Source organism: Triticum dicoccoides, chromosome 3B (genome assembly GCF_002162155.2).
Source record: "Triticum dicoccoides isolate Atlit2015 ecotype Zavitan chromosome 3B, WEW_v2.0, whole genome shotgun sequence".
NCBI classification, from domain to species: domain Eukaryota; kingdom Viridiplantae; phylum Streptophyta; class Magnoliopsida; order Poales; family Poaceae; genus Triticum; species Triticum dicoccoides.
Window position 1 is genome coordinate 858,829,899 of NC_041385.1, and position 25,904 is coordinate 858,855,802.

Genomic DNA, 25,904 nt, shown 5'->3' on the forward strand with positions numbered 1-25,904 from the left:
TTTCTTCATGCGCTTTACACCGATATGACCCAAACGGCAGTGCCACAAATAAATTGCACTATCATTATTAACTTTGCATCTTTTGGCATCAATATTATGAATATGTGTATCACTACGATCGAGATCCAATGAACCATTTTCATTGGGTGTGTAACCATATAAGGTTTTATTCATGTAAATAGAACAACAGTTTATTCTCTTACTTAAATGAGTAACCGTATTGCAATAAACATGATCAAATCATATTCATGCTCAACGCAAACACCAAATAACATTTATTTAGGTTCAACACTAATCCCGAAAGAATAGGGAGTGTGCGATGATGATCATATAAATCTTGAAACTACTTTCAACACACATCATCACTTCACCCTTAACTAGTTTCTGTTTATTCTGCAACTCCCGTTTCGAGTTACTACTCTTAGCAACTGAACCAGTACCAAATACCGAGGGGTTGCTATAAACACTAGTAAAGCACACATCAAACACCTGTATATCAAATATTTCCTTTTTCACTTTGCCATCCTTCTTATCCACCAAATATTTAGGGTAGTTCCGCTTCCAGTGACCATTTCCTTTGCAGTGTAAGCACTCAGTTTCAGGCTTTGGTTCAGCTTTGGGCTTCTTCGTGGGAGTGACAACTTGCTTGTCAATCTACTTGAAGTTCCCCTTTCTTTCCCTTTGCCCTTTTCTTGAAACTAGTGATCTTGTCAACCATCAACACTTGATGCTCTTTCTTGATTTCTACCTTCGTTGATTTCAACATCACGAAGAGCTCGGGAATCATTTTCATCATCCCTTGCATACTATAGTTCATCACGAAGTTCTACTAACTTGGTGATGGTGACTAGAGAATTCTGTCAATCACTATCTTATCTGGAAGATTAACTCCCACTTGATTCAAGCGATTGAAGTACCCAGACAATCTGAGCACATGCTCACTAGTTGAGCGATTCTCCTCCATCTTTTAGCTATAGAACTTGTTGGAGACTTCATATCTCTCAACTCGGGTATTTTCTTGAAATATTAACCTCAATTCCTGGAACATCTCATATGGTCCATGACGTTCAAAACGTCTTTGAAGTCCCGATTCTAAGCCGTTAAGCATGGTGCACTAAACTATCAAGTAGTCATCATATTGAGCTAGCCAGACGTTCATAACTTCTGCATCTGCTCCTGCAATAGGTCTGTCACCTAGCGGTGCATTAAGGACATAATTCTTCTGTGCAGCAATGAGGATTTAACCTCAGATCACGGATCAAATCCGCAACATTGCTACTAACATTTTTCAACACAATTTTCTCTAGGAACATATCAAAATAAACACAGGGAAGCAACAACGCGAGCTATTGATCTACAACATGATTTGCAAAATACTACCAGGACTAAGTTCATGATAAATTTAAGTTCAATTTAATCATATTACTTAAGAACTCCCACTTAGATAGACATCCCTCTAATCCTCTAAGTGATCACGTGATCCAAATCAACTAAACCATAACCGATCATCACGTGAGATGGAGTAGTTTTCAATGGTGAACGTCGTTATGTTGATCATATCTACTATATGATTCACGCTCGACCTTTCGGTCTCCGTGTTCCGAGGCCATATCTGCATATGCTAGGCTCGTCAAGTTTAACCTGAGTATTCTGCGTGTGCAAAAACTGGCTTGCACCCGTTGTAGATGGACGTAGAGCTTATCACACCCGATCATCACGTGGTGTCTGGGCACGACGAACTTTGGCAACAGTGCATACTCAGGGAGAACACTTCTTGATAATTTAATGAGAGATCATCTTATAATGCTACCGTCAATCAAAGCAAGATAAGATGCATAAAAAGATAAACATCACATGCAATCAATATAAGTGATATGATATGGCCATCATCATCTCGTGCTTGTGATCTCCATCTCCGAAGCACCGTCATGATCACCATCGTCACCGGCACGACACCTTGATCTCCATCGTAGCATCGTTGTCGTCTCGCCAATCTTATGCTTTCACGACTATCACTACCGTTTAGTAATAAAGTTAAGCATTACATCGCGATTGCATTGCATACAATAAAGCGACAACCATATGGCTCCTGCCAGTTGCCGATAACTTGGTTACAAAACATGATCATCTCATACAATAAAATTCAGCATCATGCCTTGACCATATCACATCACAACATGCCCTGCAAAAACAAGTTAGACGTCCTCTACTTTGTTGTTGCAATTTATTTACGTGGCTGCTACGGGCTTAAGTAAGAACCAATCTCACCTACGCATCAAAACCACAACGATAGTTTGTCAAATAGACTCCGTTTTAACCTTCACAAGGACCGGGCGTAGCCATACTTGGTTCAACTAAAGTTGGAGAGACAGTCGCCCGCAAGCTATCTCTGTGCAAAGCACGTCGAGGGAACCGGTCTCGCGTAAGCGTACGCGTAAGGTTGGTCTGGGTCGTCTCGTCCAACAATACCGCCGAACCAAAATATGACATGCTGGTAGGCAGTATGACTTGTATCGTCCACAACTTACTTGTGTTCTACTCGTGCATATAACATCAACATCAATAACCAGGCTCTGATACCACTGTTGGGTTTCGTAGTAATTTCAAAAAATTTCCTACGTGCACACAGGATCATGTGATGCATAGCAACGAGAGGAGAGTGTTGTCTACGTACCCAACGCAGACCGATTGCGGAAGCAATGACACGACGTAGAGGAAGTAGTCGTACGTCTTCACGATCCAACCGATCAAGCACCGAAACTACGGCACCTCCGAGTTCGAGCACACGTTCAGCTCGATGACGATCCCCGGACTCCGATCCAGCAAAGTGTTGGGGAAGAGTTTCGTCAGCACGACGGCGTGGTGACGATCTTGATGAACTACAGCAGCAGGGCTTCGCCTAAACTCCGCTACAGTATTATCGAGGAATATGGTGGCAGGGGGCACCGCACACGGCTAAGGAATCGATCACGTGGATCAACTTGTGTCAACTTGTGTGTTTAGAGGTGCCCCTGCCTCCGTATATAAAGGAGGAGAGGAGGGGAGGCTGGCCGGCCAAGGGGGGGAGGCGCAGGAGAGTCCTACTCCCTCTGGGAGTAGGATTCCCCTCCAATCCTAGTCCAACTAGGATTCCTCGGAGGGGAAAAGAGGAGGAGGGGGCCGGCCACCTCTCCTAGTCCTAATAGGACTAGGGGAAGGGGGGGCGCGCAGACCAACTAGGGCAGCCCCTTCTCTTTTCCACTAAGGCCCACTATGGCCCAAATAGCTCCCGGGGGGTTCCGGTAACCCTCCCGGTATTCCGGTAAAATCCCGATTTCACCCGGAACACTTCCGATATCCAAATATAGGCTTCCAATATATCAATCTTTACGTCTCGACCATTTCGAGACTCCTCGTCATGTCCGTGATCACATCCGGGACTCCGAACAACCTTCGGTACATCAAAATGCATAAACTCATAATATAACTGTCATCGTAACCTTAAGCGTGCGGACCCTACGGGTTCGAGAACAATGTAGACATGACCGAGACACGTCTCCGGTCAATAACCAATAGCGGGACCTGGATGCCCATATTGGCTCCTACATATTCTACGAAGATCTTTATCGGTCAGACCGCATAACAACATACGTTGTTCCCTTTGTCATCGGTATGTTACTTGCCCGAGATTCGATCGTCGGTATCCAATACCTAGTTCAATCTCGTTACCGGCAAGTCTCTTTACTCGTTCCGTAATACATCATCTCACAACTAACTTATTAGTTGTAATGCTTGCAAGGCTTATGTGATGTGTATTACCGAGAGGGCCCAGAGATACCTCTCCGACAATCGGAGTGACAAATCCTAATCTCGAAATACGCCAACCCAACATCTACCTTTGGAGACACCTGTAATGCTCCTTTATAATCACCCAGTTACGTTGTGACGTTTGGTAGCACCCAAAGTGTTCCTCCGGCAAACGGGAGTTGCATAATCTCATAGTCATAGGAACATGTATAAGTCATGAAGAAAGCAATAGCAACATACTAAACGATCAGGTGCTAAGCTAATGGAATGGGTCATGTCAATCAGATCATTCAACTAATGATGTGACCTCGTTAATCAAATAACAACTCATTGTTCATGGTCAGGAAACATAACCATCTTTGATTAACGAGCTAGTCAAGTAGAGGCATACTAGTGACACTCTGTTTGTCTATGTATTCACACATGTATTATGTTTCCGGTTAATACAATTCTAGCATGAATAATAAACATTTATCATGATATAAGGAAATAAATAATAACTTTATTATTGCCTCTAGGTCATATTTCCTTCAGTAGGTGCCAGAGGAACAACTTCCTGTGCCCTGCCACACACTAGTTGAAGAGACGGTTCAATAACCTCATCAAGTCTCCACCATCCTCCCACTCAACTCTTTCGAGAGAAACCTTTCCTCGAGAAAGGACCTGATTCAAGAAACAATCCTTTATTGCTTTTGGATCTGAGACAGGAGGTATACCCAACTATTTTGGGTGTCCTATGAAGATGCATTTATCCGCTTTGGGTTCTAGCTTATCAGCCTGAAACTTTTTCATATAAGCGTCGCAGCCCCAAACTTTTAAGAAACGACAACTTAGGTTTCTCTAAACCATAATTCATACGGTGTCATCTCATCGGAATTACGTGGTGCCCTATTTAAAGTGAATGTGGTTGTCTCTAATGCCTAATCCATGAACGATAGTGGTAATTCGATAAGAGACATCATGGTACGCACCATATCCAATAGGGTGCAACTATGATGTTCGGACACACCATCACATTATGGTGTTCCAGGCGGTATTAATTGCAAAACAATTTCCACAATGTCTTAATTGTGTGCCAAAACTCGTAACTCAGATATTCATCTCTATGATCATATCATAGACATTTTATCCTCTTGTCACAATGATCTGCTACTTCACTCTGACATTACTTGAACCATTCGATAATTCAGACTTGTGTTTCATCAAGTAAATATACTCAACATTTACTCGAATCATCTGTGAAGTAAGAACATAATGATATTCACTGCATGCCTCAGCACTCATTCGACTGCACACATCAAAATGTGTTACTTCCAACAAGTTGCTATCTTGTTCCATCTTACTGAAACCGAGGCTTTTCAGTCATCTTGCCCATGTGGTATGATTTGCATATCTCAAGTGATTCAAAATCAAGTGAGTCCGAACGGTCCATTTGCATGGAGTTTCTTCATGCATATACACCAATAGACATGGTTCGCATGTCTCAAACTTTTCAAAAACGAGTGAGTCCAAAGATCCATCAACATGGAGCTTCTTCATGCGTTTTATACCATTATGACTTACATGGCAGTGCCACAAGTAAGTGGTACTATCATTACTATCTTATATCTTTTGGCACGAAAATGTGTATCACTACGATCGAGATTCAATAAACCATTCCTATAGGTGCAAGAGCACTTATTCAGGTTTAATACTAATCTTGATGGTAGAGGGAGCGTGCGATGCTCGATTATATCAAACTTGGAAACACTTCCAACACATATCGTCAGCTCTCCTTTAGCTAGTCTCCGTTTATTCCGTAGCTTTTATTTCGAGTTACTAACTCTTTAGCAACCGAACCGGTATCTAATCCCCTGGTGCTACTAGGAGTACTAGTAAAGTACACATTAACATAATGTATATCCAATATACTTCTATCGACCTTGCCAGCCTTCTCATCTACCAAGTATCTAGGGTAATGCTGCTCTAGTGGTTGTTCCCCTTATTACAGAAGCACTTAGTCTCGGGTTTGGGTTCAACCTTGGGTTTCTTCATTGGTGCGGCAGCTGATTTGCCGTTTCATGAAGTATCCCTTCTTTCCCTTGCCCTTCTTGAAACTAGTGGTTTCATCAACCATCAACAATTGATGCTCCTTCTTGATTTCTACTTTCGCGATGTCAAACAACGCGAATACCTCAAGGATCATCATCTCTATCCTTGATATGTTATAGTTCATCACGAAGCTCTAGCAGCTTGGTGGCAATGACTTTGGAGAAACATCACTATCTCATCTGGAAGATCAACTCCCACTCGATTCAAGTGATTGTTGTACTCAGACAATCTGAGCACAAGCTCAACAATTGAGCTTCTCTCCTTAGTTTGCAGGCTAAGAAAATCGTCGGAGGTCTTATACCTCTTGACGTGGGCACGAGCCTGAAATCTCAATTTCAGCCCTCGAAACATCTCATATGTTCCGTGACGTTTCGAAAACGTCTTTGGTGCCTCTACTTAAACCATTTAACTGAACTATCACGTAGTTATCAAAACGTGTATGTTCGATGTTCGAAACATCCACAAACGATGTTTGGGGTTCAGCACACTAAGCGGTGCATTAAGGACATAAGCTTTCTACTGATCGCATAATCGCTACTGTCAACTTTCAACTATATTTTCTCTAGGAACATATCTAAAACAGTAGAACTATAGCGCGAGCTACGACATAATTTGCAAAAGGTCTTTTGACTATGTTCAAGATAATTAAGTTCATCTTATGAACTCCCACTCAGATAGACATCCCTCTAGTCATCTAAGTGATTACATGATCCGAGTCAACTAGGCCGTGTCCGATCATCACGTGAGACGGACTAGTTAACGTCGGTGAACATCTTCATGTTGATCGTATCTACTATACGACTCATGCTCGACCTTTCGGTCTCCGTGTTCCGAGGCCATGTCTGCACATGCTAGGCTCGTCAAGTTAACCCTAAGTGTTTTCGCTGTGTAAAACTGTCTTACACCCGTTGTATGTGAACGTAAGAATCCATCACACCCGATCATCACGTGGTGCTTAGAAGCGACGAACTGTAGTAACGGTGCACAGTTAGGGGAGAACACTTCTTGAAATTTTGTAAGGGATCATCTTATTTACTACCGTCGTCCTAAGTAAACAAGATGCATAAACATGATAAACATCACATGCAATCAAATAGAGTAGTGACATGATATGGCCAATATCATATAGCTCCTTTGATCTTCATCTTCGGGGCTCCATGATCATCTTGTCACCGGCATGACACCATGATCTCCATCATCATGATCTCCATCATCGTGTCTTCATGAAGTTGTCACGCCAACGACTACTTCTACTTCTATGACTAACGCGCTTAGCAATAAAGTAAAGTAGTTTACATGGCGTTCTTCAATGACACGCAGGTCATACAAAAAATAAAGACAACTCCTATGGCTCCTGCCGGTTGTCATACTCATCGACATGCAAGTCGTGAATCCTATTACAAGAACATGATCAATCTCATACATCACATATATTCATTCATCACATCCTTTGGCCATATCACATCACATAGCATACCCTGCAAAAACAAGTTAGACGTCCTCTAATTGTTGTTTGCATGTTTTACGTGGCTGCTATGGGTTCTAGCAAGAACGTTTCTTACCTACGCAAAACCACAACGTGATATGCCAATTGCTATTTACCCTTCATAAGGACCCTTTTCATCGAATCCGTTCCGACTAAAGTGGGAGAGACTGGCACCCGCTAGCCACCTTATGCACCAAGTGCATGTCAATCGGTGGAACCTGTCTCACGTAAGAGTACGTGTAAGGTCGGTCTGGGCCGCTTCATCCCACAATACCGTCGAAACAAGATTGGACTAGTAACGGTAAACATATTGAACAACATCAACGCCCACAACTACTTTGTGTTCTACTCGTGCAAAGAATCTACGCAATAGACCTAGCTCATGATGCCACTGTTGGGGAACGTAGCAAAAATTCAAAAAATTTCCTACGTAACACCAAGATCTATCTATGGAGAGACCAGCAACGAGTAGAAAGGAGAGAGGAGAGTGCATCTACATACCCTTGTAGATCGCTAAGCGGAAGCGTTCAAGTGAACGGGGTTGATGGAGTCGTACTCGTCGTGATTCAGATCACCGATGATCAAGTGCCGAACGGACGGCACCTCCGCGTTCAACACACGTACAGCCCGGTGACGTCTCCCACGCCTTGATCCAGCAAGGAGAGAGGGAGAGGTTGAGGAAGACTCCATCCAACAGCAGCACAACGGCGTGGTGATGATGGAGGAGCGTGGCAATCCTGCAGGGCTTCGCCAAGCACCTACGGGAGAGGAGGAGGTGTCACGGGAGGGAGGGAGGCGCCAAGGGCTCAGGTATGGATGCCCTCCCTCCCCTCCACTATATATAGGGGCAGGGGAGAGGGGGGAGGCGCAGCCTTGCCCCCTCCTCCAAGGAAGGGGTGCGGCTAAGGAGGGGGGAGGAGTCCATCCTCCCCAAGGCACCTCGGAGGTGCCTTCCCCCTTTAGGACTCTCCCCTTTTTCCTTTATCTTGGCGCATGGGTCTCTAGGGGCTGGTGCCCTTGGCCCATGTAGGCCAAGGCGCACCCCCTACAGCCCATGTGGCCCCCCGGGGCAGGTGGCCCCACCCGGTGGGCCCCCGGGACCCTTCCGGTGGTCCCGGTACAATACCGATGACCCCGAAACTTGTCCCGATGGCCGAAACAGGACTTCCTATATATAAATATTTACCTCCGGACCATTCCGGAACTCCTCGTGACGTCCGGGATCTCATCCGGGACTCCGAACAACATTCGGTAACCACATACAAGCTTCCTTTATAACCCTAGCGTCACCGAACCTTAAGTGTGTAGACCCTACGGGTTCGGGAGACATGCAGACATGACCGAGACGTTCTCCGGTCAATAACCAACAGCGGGATCTGGATACCCATGTTGGCTCCCACATGTTCCACGATGATCTCATCGGATGAACCACGATGTCAAGGACTCAATCGATCCCGTATACAATTCCCTTTGTCTATCGGTATGTTACTTGCCCGAGATTCGATCGTCGGTATACCGATACCTTGTTCAATCTCGTTACCGGCAAGTCACTTTACTCGTTCCGTAACACATCATCCCGTGATCAACTCCTTGGTCACATTGCGCATATGATGATGTCCTACCGAGTGGGCCCAGAGATACCTCTCCGTTTACACGGAGTGACAAATCCCAGTCTCGATCCGCATAAAACAATAGATACTTTCGGAGATACCTGTAGTGCACCTTTATAGTCACCCAGTTACGTTGTGACGTTTGATACACCCAAAGCACTCCTACGGTATCCAGGAGTTATACGATCTCATGGTCAAAGGAAGAGATACTTGACATTGGCAAAGCTCTAGCAAACGAACTACACGATCTTTTGTGCGAGTCTTAGGATTGGGTCTTGTCCATCACATCATTCTCCTAATGATGTGATCCCGTTATCAACGACATCCAATGTCCATAGCCAGGAAACCATGACTATCTGTTGATCACAACGAGCTAGTCAACTAGAGGCTCACTAGGGACATATTGTGGTCTATGTATTCACACGTGTATTACGATTTCCGGATAATACAGTTATAGCATGAATAAAAGACAATTATCATGAACAAGGAAATATAATAATAATACTTTTATTATTGCCTCTAGGGCATATTTCCAACACTTAAAAGTATTATTTCAAGTTTTTAACATAATTAATAAATACAAAGGTATACAATTGAAAACAATAAATGTTTTTAAAAGCATTTGATAAATATGTGAAGGAAAAAAATTAAAACTATTACTTAACTATCATTTTGCTATTACAAACACTACTTCAAATTTTGAACAGTATTCAAAAAAAGTTGAAAAAGGATAAAAATGAATTAACAACAAAGAGAAGAAAAAATAAAATAATAGGAAAAAAATGCTTAGGCCTTCGGCCGAACTAGGAGACGGCGTCGCTCCCGTCGGGCAGCTGATGGGCTGAATTTTGAAAAAGTCATTGCTTCAAAAAATGTACCCGTTTTTAAAATTTGTTCACAAATTCACAAAATATTTATTTTTACAATTTTTTTCACAAATTCAAAAAATGTTTGAGAGTTTTAAATAATGTTCGTTCTTTCAAAATTGTTTCGAATTTAAAAAATATTCCTGTTTTCAATTTTTTGTACACAAGTGAAAAAATGCGTTGAAAAATTCAAAAAAAACTTGGTTTCAAATTGTATTCGTATTTTTCTGATTTTATTTTGAAATTATAATTTTTTTAGTGTTCTCAGAAAATGTTCGTGTTGAAAATTTTGTTGTAGTCTAGGAAAAATGAAAACTAAAAAAGAACTAAAATAAAAAGAAATAGTGAAAAAAAGATCATTTTGCTACAGTAATCAGATCGCCGAGGGCTAGTTCTTGTAGTCTGTGCTTCCTACTTAGATAGTGAAGCATATTAGGTGGTGTGGCTAGCGACAAGCGGTTAGCATCGGCAGTTACTGGGTTTGATCCCTCGCACTGCTATTTCTTTTTGGGTGATTTGTTTTTTGAAAAAAATCAAAACATGTCGAGAATGGAAATTTTTTACGGTTTTGAAATTTTTATTTGAAACTTAAAAAATGTTCAAATGTTTGAAAAACCTTTGGTAATTTTAAATATTGCTTGTGCTTTTGCAAAAATTGTTCAAAATTTCGATAACTGTTGGCATTATCAATTATTTTCCTCAAGAGTCAAAAAATGTTTGGGTTTTTGAAAAAATGTGCAGGATTTTAAAATAATGTTTCTATCAAAAAATGTTTATACTTTTTGAAAAAAAGAAGAAATTCAAAAAATTGTCGGATTTGCAAACGTTGCTCGCTTTAAAAAGTTGTTCGCAATTTTCAAGAAAATATTGGAAAAAAAATTAAAAAATTTCTAGATTCTATGTTGTATTTAGTTCTTAACCGTGCGCCTTCCATTTTGTTCACCATGGTTCATTAGCCTGTCTGGTAAGGTGCGCTCCTCCCCACCTGGAGGTCTGTACTTCAAATCCCCGCCAAAACAATTGTTGGTTCTAGCTCCGCTGTAAGCCGGTTTCAGCCAAAAAAGCTGCTGGTTTGAGCTGTCGGCTTCGATCGGTTGCAGGAAAAACGGCTGTTTGTTCCAGCTTTGCCTCGGTGGGTTGCGGCAAAAAAGTTGTTGGTTCCAGCTCCCGTGTAGCAAAAGCCAGTTGCTGGCTCCGCACCACCGTTGCATCAACAGTCAAACGTGGTTCCAGCACCCGGGCATCTTGGTTGCAGCACCCGCCGACCATGTCATCTCCACCGTCGCAAAACTCCGACGACCAGACATGGCAGCTTCGTTAGTTCCCGATTGCAGCACTGGGTGGCACGCGTGTAGCACAGGGGGAGGAGGGGGAGGGCTGCTAGGCGCGTATACCTAGGTGGAAGCACAATTATGAATCTGCAACTAATTAAATGAAGGAAGCTTAGCACCCAAAGCTAAGCACCTATGCACTGGGGGACTTGGTTGCTAAGATATTTAATACACTTAGCACCTTATCTAAGCACCTTTGCATTGGAAGAGGTCTTAATAGTTGGGCAATTAAACGGGATTCTCAACACAGAGTGCTTATAATTATGGTTGGCTAATTAAATGTGAGATTCCCTATAGACATGCATATATGGCAGACGTGTTGCATGATGCTCTTGTGTCTGGAGAGGTTGTGAAACTTCGTGTGACGATGGATGATGTGTGCTGCCTCCGACGAGGATGAGAGCGAGCGAGCGACATGAGATATTTCAGCACGGCGCACAGAACTTGCACGACCGGCAGCGGCTCATCTGCGTGCACTCTACCTCGGTGGTGTGCCACCACTCGTGCTGCACTGACCCGATTCCACGAGGACTCAAGGGAAGGAAGGATAACTTCATCTCACATTAAACAGTGTTGCCGTCGTCGCTATGACCCGTGTCTGGGCTATAAAGGCACTAGATTGCAAGGATCTAGATGAAATTCAAATCAGATGGAAAAGTACGGTTGCATGCAGTTGTGGCATTACTCATCAATTGCTACTGCTAGTAGACCAAATGCAAGCCATAACACAAAGGATAAGAAAATGTACCGTGCAACTGAAAAAGAAGCGTTTACACGCAGCACCATCATTGAGTGTAAATGTTGTGGTGGAGGACGTCGACGTCGGGGAAGAACCCGTCGTTGGGAAACTCATCATCTGTAGCCACGGAGCAGAAGATCCAGCAGTCGCACGGAAGCGCTCTCCCAAAACCTGATTGCCTCTCTTCCGTGCAGAATCAGAAGAGACGGGGTTTCAGATGCCTATTGTCTCACTTCTCGGTGCACACTGAGATGAAAGATGGGAAAGCGGTAGGCGTCGCAGTGTTTTGGAACCAGGCAGTCGGGGCGAGGAATGACGTTGCGGGCGGCGGAGGAAGAGCATGCGTGTATGTGCCCTCTTCTTAAGCTCTTAGTGATGTGTGAAACAACCCATCTTATATGTTCGTCTCCCACACCATCCACTAGCGTGGTTTCACACCCCCAGCCCTTGTCATGCATGAATGTGTCATACAGCCCTCTTGATTTCCCCTAGGAATTATTGAAAATAATAATGGGCTAAAGCCCAATAATTCCAACACGATCTTCCCGAGACGGTAACTGAAACATATGATCATATGCTGTCTCCTACATCTACTGCCCTTCTCTTGCACCATTTAGTCGAACACGTCAAGAGCAAAGAGCAAATTTCACATCTCAGCAAAAAAAAACTAAGATCGACCATAGAATATGTAGAAGCATGGAAGAATGTGCACAACAATCTTGAATGCATTAATTTAAACCAATCAAGCCATGCATGCTCATCTCCTTTCTGAGAGTGGAGCAACTACTAGTCGTTCTTTCGAGGATTAGTGCGTGGTCGTGCAAAACTCCTAGACAGGCTTGCACCTCTTCCTTGTACATATTTGCGATTTTGTAAGAGAACTATTGTGTGTGTATGTTATGCACACTTACAAACATTAGCAATTCTTGAACATGTATAACCATAACAAAACATTATCCAGCATTTAATTTTAACTCAGTGAACACTATGACTCGACGCATTTTCATTCGCCTGCCCATACTTATTTTCATTCTAGGAGATTATAATTTCTCTCACTTTGATGGACAATACAGCATGATGGTTGTTGCGTTAATTTCGTCTTTGTCGAATTTTTGTATATTAATTCTTGACATAGTCCAATGTAGTAACAAATCATGTCGGCAACAAACTGTTGCATGTTGGGTTGCATGGATACTCGCAGTCAATCTCTTTTACTCCTTGGCTCCTTCCATGGTACCAATCTCCAACAACCTCTGCTATGGTCTGCTTCACAAATTGGTAATCAAAATATATCTATCCAAGCAACAACATGCATGGTGTTATAGATAATGTGATTTTTTTGGTGGATTATCGAACTTCCTACCTTATTTCCTAGCCTTGGGGAGATCGCTGAATTCCAAGAGAGGCCAAATATGGATTGACAGTGAGTGAAGCATGAATCGATGAACAATCCCCAGTCCTCCTTGTCTTCAACAACCTTCAAAGCATCCACCATCGTGTCCATGAATCCTGTTTATGTGGACGAGGAATATTTAATGTTCCAGGGAGCATAAAAGGCTTTGGTGTTGAATGAGAGAGGAAAGATAAAAGGTTTGTCAAGCTCAGCTAACCATCAAACACTTCAACTTGTGTGGAACAGCAGTTACTCATGTCATCCTTGCAACTCAACCACGACTTATCAGGATCTGATGGATCTGGTACAAGAACATTTCGTATCTATGGCGAAGAACCATCGATGAAATAGTGAGGGTTTTAAAAGAGAAGTGCGTATAAGAAGAAAAATATCCCCTCTCTATGAGAACAAAAAGAAGAAAATATCAATTACCTGCCATGAATCATATCCAGAGTTGAGAATGAACATAGGGGTGTTGATGCTCTTAATAAGCTCTGCGGAGAGAAAACACTAGGAGCAAGATTATGTTAGCTAACGAACTTACCCGCATAACCTAGTGACAGGCTAAGTATTGGAAGCAAATCAAGTTTTACACGGAAACTACCTGAGTTGGGTCCTTTTTGGCAAGACAGTCCTTGGGTAACACTTTTTGAACATTCTGAAATAAGTTTAGTAAAAAATAAAAGGAGGGCAAGAGACCTCAGTGCCATTTTAGTACAGAGTGGCATCAGTCCCATGGACAGAAAAATATTGGAGTGTAGTACAAATTCTTGCACAAGATTAACCACATGGAAAATAAAAGTTTTATTCTAGTAGTAGTCATGGTTTAGAGAAGTACAAGGACTACAAGATGACCAAAAGGCTTTTATTATAAAATAAGGCATGTCTTTTAAAGTTTGAAGCATGTCCGACAAATAACCTGGAGGTGAAGAAGTCCATCATAGTAAGAGCGAAAGGACCTTTCCCCTGATATATCCATTCTACCAAGAAAAAATTGATACATTAGGTCAGGTATATCATGCCAGTGATTCATATTTTATTTTCAAGGGTCTTACACGTCAAGAAAAAACCCAGCGTCTGCAAGGCATTTAACTGAATCCTCCCGAGGAAACCTTTCATTAAAATCATCGCAATGCAACATCGTGGCTAGACCACCAGCAGAACAGCCTGTAAGGAGGGCCTGAAATGTGTAGAAAAATGGTTGTTTCATTTCCCCATAGTGTCCGCAGCTGAATAAATTAAATATTTATTGCTGAAATTGCTGAACTGATATCTATGTACTAATATCCTTCTAAGAAATTATATGAATTTGATAAATTAAGTATGACCTTCGTAGCATTGGAGAGTCCTTTTTCCATGAGTTCATCAATAACTGCTTCATAGATGTGCAATCCTTTGAAGTAAAGGGTGGTTCCGTCCTACATCAGTACCAAGTAACATCACTTCGATGGACCAAAACAGCGATACACCAAGATTAAGAAAATTCACCTGTGCTTGACCTTCCGCATCACCAGAAAATGACGCCCCATCGCAATTCCGTACATAGACTTTGTTCCAGTTGTAAAAATCTAATAATACACTGATCAAAATTAGTGCAAGAATAATAAAACAAACAGAAAGTTGGAACTAATAGATATGGAGTGGTTATAGGAGAGAATCATTAGTAATTACCAGGATTCAGTTGCTGATCATTGTCAAGGATCCCAGCACCAGCAAACGGTATTGGTTTCATGAAGTTAGATGAACCGAACATGGACATTTTGCGATCGGAACATTCCTTTACTGTGCCGCACCAGCCTGCTCCCTGGGTTTTTTAATTTAAAGAATATATAGGTCATTGAAGTGGTTTTTAACCTCACATATTTGATTAGCCAATACAAACAGCATCGACTAGTTCCAAAACATGTGAGACCGAGCTGTGTCCCTACAAGGCATCTCCACTCTACACACTCTACAAAACGTGTCCATCTCATGATCGAGTAGGTCAATCAACTAAATGACCTCAACTAAAACAAAGATGTAGAGAGGCACATGCTTAATGACAAAAGAAATTAGGAGCTGGGTAGATTCCAGTTATCAAATCATTGTATGATTGGCAACATTAATTGGAAGATCATCTCATCTTCAATCTGATCTCTTTTTTTTGTTTTGCAGGCTAATTTGTGCGAGATATGGAAAAGAAAAACATGTATAGCAATGGAATGGAGTATAAGAAAATGGGTGAGTAATGGACGGATGATACGAGCTACGGACCTCTAGATGGATGAGCCAGCTGCTCGATCCTGTGCCGCCCAGACATGGTACTACGCCCTCGAGCAGGACGAGGGCGGCATGCCCCCGTGGGATCGTTTCCGAGAGCTGTGCCTTCTTCGTTTCGGGCCGCCGGTCCGCGGGAGCCGCTTGGCCGAGTTGGGCCGCTTACCGTTCACCTCCACGGTGCAGGACTTCGCCGACCGCTTCCAGGCCCTGGCGTGCCACGCGCCCGGTGTGACGGCCTTACAGCGGGCGGAGCTTTTCATCGGCGGCCTTCCCGACCACATCCGCGTGGATGTCGAGATGAAGGGGCCCCAAGACCTTCAGACGGCGATGTACTATGCCCGGGCGTTCGAGCAGCGCGCCCAGGCCTTAACGCGTCCATCCGCGCCACGTGGGGGCCGACAGCTTCCCCGGTCGTCTCCGGCAGCACCAGCGTCGTCCACAGCCGCCCCGGCACCCACCCCGGCACCGACGCGGCCATTCAGGAGCCTCACTCAGGCGGAACAGCTGGAATGCCGGCGCCTGGGCTTGTTTTTCAACTGTGATGCGCCCTATGCACCGGGCCATGTCTGTCCCCGCCTCTTCTACCTGGAGACGACAGACGAGACTGAGGAGGAGACACTGGAGGATGGCCTCGGCGCTCCAGCCCTTGTGGAGCCCACAGCGGCACCCGCGCCCGCCCCGGCCACCGCCCTCGTGGTGTCCCTACACGCGCTGGCCGGCATCCGTGATGACCGGACGATGCTCTTACCGGTCATGATCCGAGCGCCTGGTGGCCCTAGTGGATACAGGGTCCACGCATAACTTCCTGCCGGAGACCACCATGCGGCGCCTTGCATTACAGTGAACCGGCGGTGAGCAGTTGTGAGTCACAGTCGCTAATGGCGACCGTCTCCGCTGCCACGGGCTCGCCCGCGACGTGCCCATCACTATCGGCGACGAGCACTTCACCATCACCTGCGCCGGCATCGACTTGGGCTGCTTCGACTTCATCCTCGGCGTCGACTTCCTGCGCACTCTTGGTCCTATTCTATGGGATTTCGACGCGCTGACGATGACCTTCTGGCTGTTGGGTCGCCGCATTCGGTGGGACGGCATTGGGGGTGCCGCCCCAACCACTCCACTCCAGCTGGCCGCGACAACCGCCACGGCCGAGCACCCACTATTGGAGAGCCTCCTCCAGTAGCACGCGGACATCTTCACCAAGCCACAGGGGCTGCCGCCCGCCCGCACGTACGATCACCGTATACATCTTCTGCCATGCTCTGCGCCGGTGGCGGTACGGCCTTACCGCTACCCACAGTTGCAGAAGGATGAGTTGGAGCGGCAGTGTGCACTCATGCTCGCGGCAGGCATCATCCGGCTCTCCACTTCGCCATTCACCGCGCCGGTGCTTCTCGTCCGCAAGTCAGACGGCACATGGCGTTTCTGCATCGACTACCGTGCCCTAATGCTGTCACACTTAAGGACAAGTTCCCTATTCTGGTGGTCGACGAGCTCCTCGATGAGCTCCACGGGGCGCACTTCTTCACCAAACTTGACCTCTGGTCGGGGTACCACCAGGTGCGCATGCACCTGGATGACATCGCCAAGACGGCGTTTCGGACTCATCACGGCCACTTCGAGTTCTTGGTGATGCCCTTTGGCCTCACCAACGCCCCGGCGACCTTCCAGGCTTTGATGAACGACGTCCTCAGGCCCTACTTACGCCGGTTTGTGCTCGTTTTCTTTGATGATATTCTAATCTACAGTGCGTCTTGGGCCGAGCACCTCCAGCATGTCGCCATCGTCTTCAACGAGCCTCGAGCGCACCGCCTCCACCTTAAGCGCTCGAAGTGCTCGTTCGGGACGCCTTCAGTGGCCTACTTGGGCCACGTCATCTCGGCCGACGGGGTGGCTATGGACGCCGACAAGGTGGCAGCCGTCTCCACGTGGCCAACGCCTCACTCGCCGCGGGCTCTCCGCGGGTTCCTCGGCCTCGCCAGCTACTACCGGAAATTTATCCGGGAGTTCGGGCTTATCGCAGCGCCCCTCACGCGGTTGCTTCACCGCGACGCTTTCGCCTAGGACGACGAGGCGACGACGGTGTTCGAGGCCCTCAAGGGGGCCCTCACTATGGGCCCCGTCCTCCAGATGCCCGACTTCGACCGCCCGTTCGTGGTGGACTGTGACGCCTCGGGCGCAGGGTTCGGCGCCGTGCTTCATCAGGGCGATGGGCCCCTCGCCTTCTTCAGCCGGCCTTTCGCTCCGCGTCATCTTAAGCTGGCAGCATATGAGCGGGAGCTCATTGGCCTTGTCCAGGCCGTTCGTCATTGGCGGCCGTACTTCTGGGGACGGTCCTTCCAGATTCGCACCGACCACTACAGCCTGAAGTTTTTGCTGGACCAACGGCTGTCGACCGTGCCGCAGCACCAGTGGATCAGCAAGCTCTTCGGTTTCGACTTCTCCGTCGAGTATCGGCCGGGCCGCCTTAACACCGTGGCCGACGCGTTGTCCCGTCGCGACTCCGATCTCGCTTCCTCCACCAACGAGTCCGTCGTGGCGGCCCTGTGCATCCGCTCCGGGCCAACGTTCGGCCTCTTCGCCGACATTCGCCGTGCCACTGCGACGGCCGACGACGCCGTCCGTCTTCAGCAGCAGCTCATGGCCGGCGACCTGGAGGAGCCTTGGCGCTTCTCTGACGGACTGCTCCTACATGGGCGCCGGGTCTTTGTTCCGGCGCAAGATGATCTCTGTCACCAGGTGTTACAGCTCGCCCACTCGGCGGGTCATGAGGGTATGCAGAAAACCCTCCATCATCTTCACGCCGACTTCTACATCCCTGGCGATCGCGCCCTGGTCCGCGACTGGGTTCGGTCTTGTCAGACATGCCAGCGCAACAAGACAGAGACTCTCAGGCCGGTTGGGTTACTCCAGCCCTTGGAGGTGCCATCTCAGGTCTGGGCGGATATATCTATGGACTTCATTGATGGCCTTCCCAAGGTGGGCGGCAAGTCGGTCATCCTCACGGTGGTCGACCGCTTCTCCAAGTACGCCCACTTCATAGCACTCGCCATCCATACACGGCGGCGTCCGTGGCCCGGGCCTTCTTCGACGGCATCGTCCGTCTACACGGGTTCCCTGCTTCGATCGTCATTGATCGAGACCCCGTGTTCACGGGCCATGTATGGTGCGACCTCTTCAGGATGGCGGGTGTCCAACTCCGCCTAAGTACGGCGTTCCATCCTCAGACAGACGGTCAGTCCGAGGTGGTTAACAAGGTCATTGCCATGTATTTGTGTTGTGTGATAGGTGATCGACCTCGCGCTTGGGTGGACTGGCTCTCTTGGGCGGAGTACTGCTACAACATCTCTTATCACTCCGCCCTGCACGCTATGCCATTTGAGGTGGTCTATGGTCAACCACCCCCGCCTATACTTCCGGTGGATCCGGAGACAGCTCGGACGGAGGTTGCAGGTGACCTCATCCGCACTCGTGACGAGATGCCTGCTGAGGTTCGTCAGCGTCTCCTTCAGGCCTAGCAGCTGGCCAAGCACTACTACGATGATCATCATCGCGAGGCGGAGTTCGCGGTGGGTGATTGGGTCTGGCTGCGTCTTCTCCACCGCTCTACGCAGTCACTCGACCCGCGCGTGAAGCGCAAGCTCGGCCCTCGCTATGTTGGGCCCTTCCCTATCTTGGAGCGCATTGGGAAGGTGGCCTATCGTCTTCAGCTTCCAGCCCGCGCTCGCATCCACGACGTCTTCCATGTGGGGCTGCTCAAACCTTTCCGTGGCGAGCCACCGGCGGCTACACCGGCGCTTCCTCCCATCGCCAATGGTCGCATTCTTCCAGAGCCAGCAAAAGTATTGCAGGTGCAGCTCCGTCGTGGCGTCTGGTTCATCCTCGTTCAGTGGGCAGGCCTTCCGGAGGAGGAGGCTACTTGGGAGCAGCATGAAGAATTCCGCCAACACTATCCAGACTTTCAGCTCGAGGACGAGCTGTTTGCGCAGACGGGGAGAGATGTTATGACCGGTTTGGTCTATACCAGGAAGAGTCCCACCGGGCATTAGTATTAGGGGCTTGACCCACAAGTTATCTTAGGCAAGTTATCTTAGGCTAAAGTTATAAATACTAGTTGTAAGACATCGTTTGAGATCAGGCAATAAAGATATTATAATCTTCTGTTGCCCGGCTCCCTGAGGAGCCGGAACCCTAGCCGACAACAGCCAACCGCCGCCGCCCCTAACCCTAGCCGCGACGGCGCCCACTCGCCGGCCCACCCGCTCCAGCCCTCGTCCACCTCCACCTCATCCCTATAACCTGCGTAGCCACGCTGGTAGGAACCCTAGACCTACCATATTGATTAGCCAATACAAACAGCATCGATTAGTTCCAAAACATGTGAGACCGAGCTGTGTCCCTACAAGGCATCTCCACTCTACACACTCTACAAAACGTGGCCATCTCATGATCGAGTAGGTCAATCAACTAAATGACCTCAACTAAAACAAAGATGTAGAGAGGCACATGCTTAATGACAAAAGAAATTAGGAGCCGGGTCTCTATCTCGAAGTAGATTCCAGTTATCAAAACAATGTATGATTAGCAACAGTAATTGGAAGATCATCTCATCTTCAATCTGATCTCTTTTTTTGTTTTGCAGGCTAATTTGTGCGAGATATGGAAAAGAAAAACATGTATAGCAATGGAATGGAGTATAAGAAAATGGGTGAGTAATGGGCGGATGATATGAGCTACGGACCTGTAGATGGATGAGCCAGCTGCTGGATCCTGTGCCGGAGCCTCTCTGCAGGTGGTACCCCGCTGGGGTTCCGTCCAAGCACACTGGATGACATCCAACGATTACAGTATCAACAAAACTAACAAATTTAACTCAAAATGGATGGATGGTTGGATGGACGCCGTCGTACCTGCTCCCTTCTCCCTGGCGCCGTCGACGAGGGTCAGCTCGACCTCGACTGGCTCCGGCGGCGAGAGGAATAGCCTTGTGCGGAGATGGACAAAGGCTGCCATCAACAGCACTATCAGAACGGCCGAAGCGACGGCGAGTCTCCGGGCAGAGTTTGCTGCGGAGCCATGCTGGCGCTCCTCCGGCTCCGGGTGGAGGAGAGGCTTGGTTGTCGCAGCCATAGCCGCGGTACGGTAGGCGAGGACTGTTTTGTCTGTGTCGTCAAGAATCAAGACATGTATAGTGAGCTGGTGCTGCATGATTATTTGCGCTGCTTCTTCTTAATCCGATGAAGTGAGTAAGTGACCGGTCGTCGACTCCACTTACTCCCTCCCTCCAACCGCTGGTTGGTTGCTTGCTTGCTTGGCGCCATATCTTCTTGTCTAAGCTCTACGGTTATAATATGCTCCAATGCTGTTTTTTTAATCCAGGATCAATCAATCAATCAGAATTAATGAAGCCAAGAGGAGCTATCAGCAGCATCATTGATGATTAACCTCTCGATACCATCCCTCCAGCACAACCCCAGCCCGCGAGCAAGGGGAACTGCCCCCGCTTCGGGCGACTCGGGCGGCGACTAGGGTTTCCCCGTCGCGCCGCCGCTCCCTCACCCTCCCTCCCTCGCCGCCACCTGAGAAAGCCGCCGGATCCGCTCGTGCGGCCGCCCGTGAAGGTGGCGGCGAGGCCTCGGTCGCTCCTTTCCTCGAGGAGGACCTCGGATCTGGGGCGGCGGCCCTTCTTGGCAAGGCGGCGGCGCCTTCTCGGCCGGCGTCGTTCGCGGGTGTGCTCTGGCCGGCGGCCTCGACCACGCGGGTGGTGAGACGACGGCGGGTGGCGGCAGCGGCGCGGGGGTCTTCCCCTCCTCGCCAGATCTGAAGGTGGCTCCTTTCCCCTGTCTTCCTCGTCCCCGCCGCTTCTCGCCTGCCTCCCTCCGAGCGTCCGTATGATGTGGGTGGGTGACCGGTGGTCTGGTTTTGGGCCGCGGGAAACCGCTGGTAGACGTGGCCGGCCTTGCAGCAATGACGTCCCCGACGCCGTCTCCTCCTTGGAGGTGCTGCAGAGGCCCTTCCCCTTTCCACCCCTGCTCCTCCTCCCGGGTGAAAGCCCAAAATCCAGCTTGGATTGGCCGGCGACGGCGCGCTGTGCGTCGTGTTCTTCCTTGGGGGCGCCGCCTGGGGAGGGTTGCGTGCAGGTGATGGGTTCAAGGTCGGAGCTTGGGTGGCCTGGGTGGTCCGGTGACGGCGGTGTCACGAGGTTCGGCATGGCTGTAGGCGCTCGGCTGCCTGGCAATGCTCCTCGGTGGCCTGTCGGTTCTCTTGATGCCCCTGCTGCCTTTCTTCAGTAGCTGCACCTGGTGGTTTTCCTGCAGCTCTCAGGCGTTCTAGTTGTGGCGATGCGGCAGTCGCGGAGTGCTCGAATGTTCAAGTGGTGATGTGCTGCGGCTGCTCCAGGTCCCGAAGCTGACACGTCCCCTGCTCTAGGGTGAGCGTCTCTCAAGTCCGCCGGGTACGCGCCTTGCGAGCCATGGCAAGAGCGAAGGGTCCCTCTGCGGCAAGAGAGACGGCGGATGTGTAGTGTCTTTCTACTTGGACGTTGGTCGGGCTCACTTACCACACTCTGTTGCAAGCAGGTCCTCGTCGAGCACATGTGTGCCTCATCCCTAGATGGCTGTTTGGCTATAGTCTTCGGCTAGGACAAGCTTCGAGCTTTGTTTTCCTATATTCTTTTTGTGCGTGTGCGACCCGTTGAGTTGTAAGCCTCCTAGAGTGTCCCCTTGTATCGTTTGGTCGTGGGGGTTTGTGTGTGTCTGTATTTCCTGAACGGTTGATGGCTTCGTTAATTCAAAGTCGGGCTCTCCGCGAGCCTTCGTTCTAAAAAAAAATACCATCCCTCCAAAAAAAGGATTATTTAACCTCAACGTGGCAGCACATGTCCAAAGATCACAAATACTCCGTATCATCGATGATGTACAATTAATACTGGAGTAAAGAAATTGATTTTTCAAGGGAGTAAAGAAATTTATCTATCAGGGAAGTAAAGAAATTGATCTGTAGTAACTACCCGACCCAAACATTCTTACAGAGTACAAGGGACCAGTACAAACAGGAAAACGAAAAACAAGTGCATATCGTTTTGGCTGTACATAACTACCCGACCCAAACATTCTTAAAGAGGGTAAGACTATATTCAAAAGTCATGAAGTATCAAGTGAAGAGTATTACCTATATCATGTAAACTTCTCGACGGTCAACTCTACTCGCACAACTGCAACTTTTTCTCTCATGCTTGGGTATGTAGGCAGAACCGATATGGAGTCCTTTCTCATCTGGAAGCGGGTTGGTACTCGTGACACGACAACAGCTTTGGTCTATTCGTCATCTGCTCAAAAATTGAGTTTCCCTGGCAACCGTGCGCCACCATGGATGGTCTAAATTTGCAACTGAAACTTCGGTTATGCTTCTATACTGAAAACGGCAGAGAAACCTACTCTTGTTGTTGGAGGTGCATCGTAGTTGTTTGTCATATAAAGTGGGAATGTGAAGAACATCCATCTGCTTCATGCTTAATCGCACAACATGAAACCCCATTAGAAAATTGATCTTAGGACATTGGGAAACAAAAAATATATTCAGTCTAGCCTTTGTTAGGTCGATTGTACCACCTGAATCACCATTATGAAATCGTCCAAGTATATTAGGACCAAAAACGAAAATCTGGCCAGTTCGCTCGATCGTGCTCCAGGGATCTGTTTTGGCATTGGTAGATCAACATGCAAAAAAATGAGAGATATTACGGCATGAGTGCATGAGAGAGATGAAGGAGAGAAGTAACAATCCCAAGCAATGAAACGTGTTAGGGATTAGGAGAAGGATATATCTCACTCGCAAAAGTTTCTTACTTCTGATATTGGCGTCCGGCCGGGAGGATGGCAGGATAATCTATCCTTCGAGGAAGATGAGGAGATTGGCGAAAATATTTTGATAAGAGAGATTAGGGCATGAGTACATGAGAGAGCTGAATGAGAGAAGCAATGATCCCAAGCAATGGAACACATCAGGGATTAGGAGAAAGATGTATCTGGGGGCAAAAAAATCATACCTCTGCCATGGGTGCCCAGCTGGGAGGATGGCAAAACGATCTAATCCTCTGAGGAAGATATGGAGATTGGCGCTCGGCATCTAACGATGATCATCTTCGATCGATGGGCAGGAGCGGCGAAAGAAGGAGGTCTGCTAGTTTTTTTCCAGCCTGTACATGCGTTTTCTTTTCGGAAATGTTAACGCCCACACGTGTGGGCATTTGCATCTCGCCCACACGCGTGGATTCGCGTCTGTTCATGAGCGCACGAATCTTGGCATGTTTCTAGTGCCACGTAGGACTGGCCTGATGTGTGGGCGTTCACCCGGTCGCTCACACGGCTGTTTCACCACACAGGAGGGGCTGGTGTGTGGGCGTTCAGCAGTTCGCGCCACACGCCACTTTGCACGCACACACAAGGGTTAGTGTGTGTTGGAGTTGTGTCGAATATTGTGTACAAGGTAGGTTACAGTTGGACTTGTAGTTGTATTGTGTTTACATAGAATGTGGAGTCGTGTCCAAGTAGGACACTAGTATCATAGGCCTCTCTTATCTAGCGGGGGTAGACACACGATGTAACCTATGCCAACATAATAGCACAGGCGCGCAAGGGGGAGCCGGCGGCATGTGCCAGCGCCCGGATGGCCGGTGTGCGGTATTGTGACGGTGTCACGGGGAGGAGCGTCTATAGTCAAGCCCCGGGGATGTAGCCACATCGGTGAACCTCGTTAATAAATCTCGGTGTCGTGCTCGTGTGATTGCTTGATCCTCGAATGATCGACGGTATGCCTCGGATTTATTCTAACAAGTGGTATCAGATTTAGGTCATTCGGAGGCTACGGATTGTATTAATCTAGAGGAAGGAACAGATGGATTCGTCGAATCGGTCGAACTCGGTCGCGGGCGGCGACCGAAGAGAAAACTGATGGGGCGGCGAGATGTCTGTTCGTGTAGGCAATCGGAATCAGCCAGGTGCTTGGAAGCAGATCGGATCGATCTCGATTGATCGATAGCGTGTAGCGTCTGCGGCAGCAAGGAGCAGCGCAAGGTAGCGACCCATACTTGGCGCGACCTAGGATGTCCTAGCGGGAGCTCGGCCAGGTGGGCTACGTCCCCAGGCAGTTTTGGACATCGGGTAGCACTAAGACAACAAGTTCACGTGGGGAGCTCCGTCCATGACGTGTGCCATTGTGCGTTGCTGCTGCCCAGAGTAGAAGCCAAGAGGCAGGCACGTGGAATCATCATGCTAGTATTTGGGCTGTTGTAGACATTGTCAGAGATTTGTTTGACGAAAAAAATACGGCACAGGGCTTAGTCAGATCGTGAAGCTATCATGGAAAAAAGAAATAAAAGAAGGGATCCAGAAGCTACGTACGTGTGGTTCACACGGGAAAGCTATGAGGGAATTTTTTCTTTGGTTTTCTTTGTCGGTACACATATGTGTATGGATGACAGTGGTCATGGTGACGACTTGAGAAGTCTGGAATGTGTCTGCAGTCGGATAAGTTCGGCTGGGTCGGACTAGGCAGTCTGACGGATCGACGCAAGTTGGTTGATACAAAAGACGGTGGTGGGATCGGCGACGACGATGTAGGAGCGTGATGCTGATGGTGACCAACTTCTGGGGCGTGGAAACACGTGGCGCAGGCCTGAGGGCTTGTGTGACTTCGACAAGACTATGGCGCGGGATTGATTCAAGACGGTGTACCTGAGAGCTTGAAGTCGACGGGGCGCGAGGGTGGACTGATCATCTACCATGGAGTCATGTTGAAGGTGGAGCTGGATTGAGGGGCTACGGTGTAAGGATCCAGAGAATCGAAGCCTATTCAGCGGATGGGAAAAGCGAGTGGCACGTAGTTCGGACTGGAGCCCAGTGGTCTGATGGAAGCGTGAAACTCGTCATCGGTCGGTGATGACCGGTGGTACTCTGCAGTGGGGGTTGAGTGGTGTGGTCTCGCGACCCTTGAGACTCGACCGGGACAGCGGAGGCTCGGCGCAGTAATAGCGGCGAGGCGTGCGGTGCGCACGGGGCATGGAGACAGGCCAGGGCTCTGGTGGTCATACATGTGGTGAGACAACTGCGAATTTGACTCGGGATGACTATAAGCAACGGTGAAATTTCTTCATGTTTCAGACAGGCGGTCAAAAAAGGAGCGGTGATGTTGAGTTCAGGTAACTCTTATGTATGACACCCAATATGTGAGTTGTTCACTTTCACACAGGTCAGTGATCGGTGTGTGATGGCGTTGACGGATACTCTGGAAGTTGGGAGCGCAAACTAGAGTAACAAGGAACTTAATTTTGCTCGAGTGTTGAC

The 25,904-nt window shown here is 47.8% G+C and overlaps 1 protein-coding gene across 1 annotated transcript; it reads right to left on the bottom strand.

Moving 5' to 3' along the window:
- Positions 1-13,055: 13,055 nt before the first annotated feature.
- On the bottom strand, positions 13,056-23,617 carry LOC119280341 (pectin acetylesterase 5-like). The gene is made up of 14 exons (XM_037561225.1): positions 23,609-23,617; positions 23,409-23,448; positions 20,472-20,582; positions 20,303-20,385; positions 14,974-15,106; positions 14,791-14,870; positions 14,631-14,720; positions 14,358-14,482; positions 14,222-14,282; positions 13,907-13,960; positions 13,735-13,812; positions 13,520-13,625; positions 13,273-13,418; positions 13,056-13,172 (listed from the first exon to the last, which is right to left on the bottom strand). The coding sequence occupies exons 1-14, from the start codon at positions 23,615-23,617 to the stop codon at positions 13,062-13,064; spliced, it is 1,227 nt and encodes a 408-aa protein (XP_037417122.1). The 3' UTR covers positions 13,056-13,061.
- Positions 23,618-25,904: the final 2,287 nt, after the last annotated feature.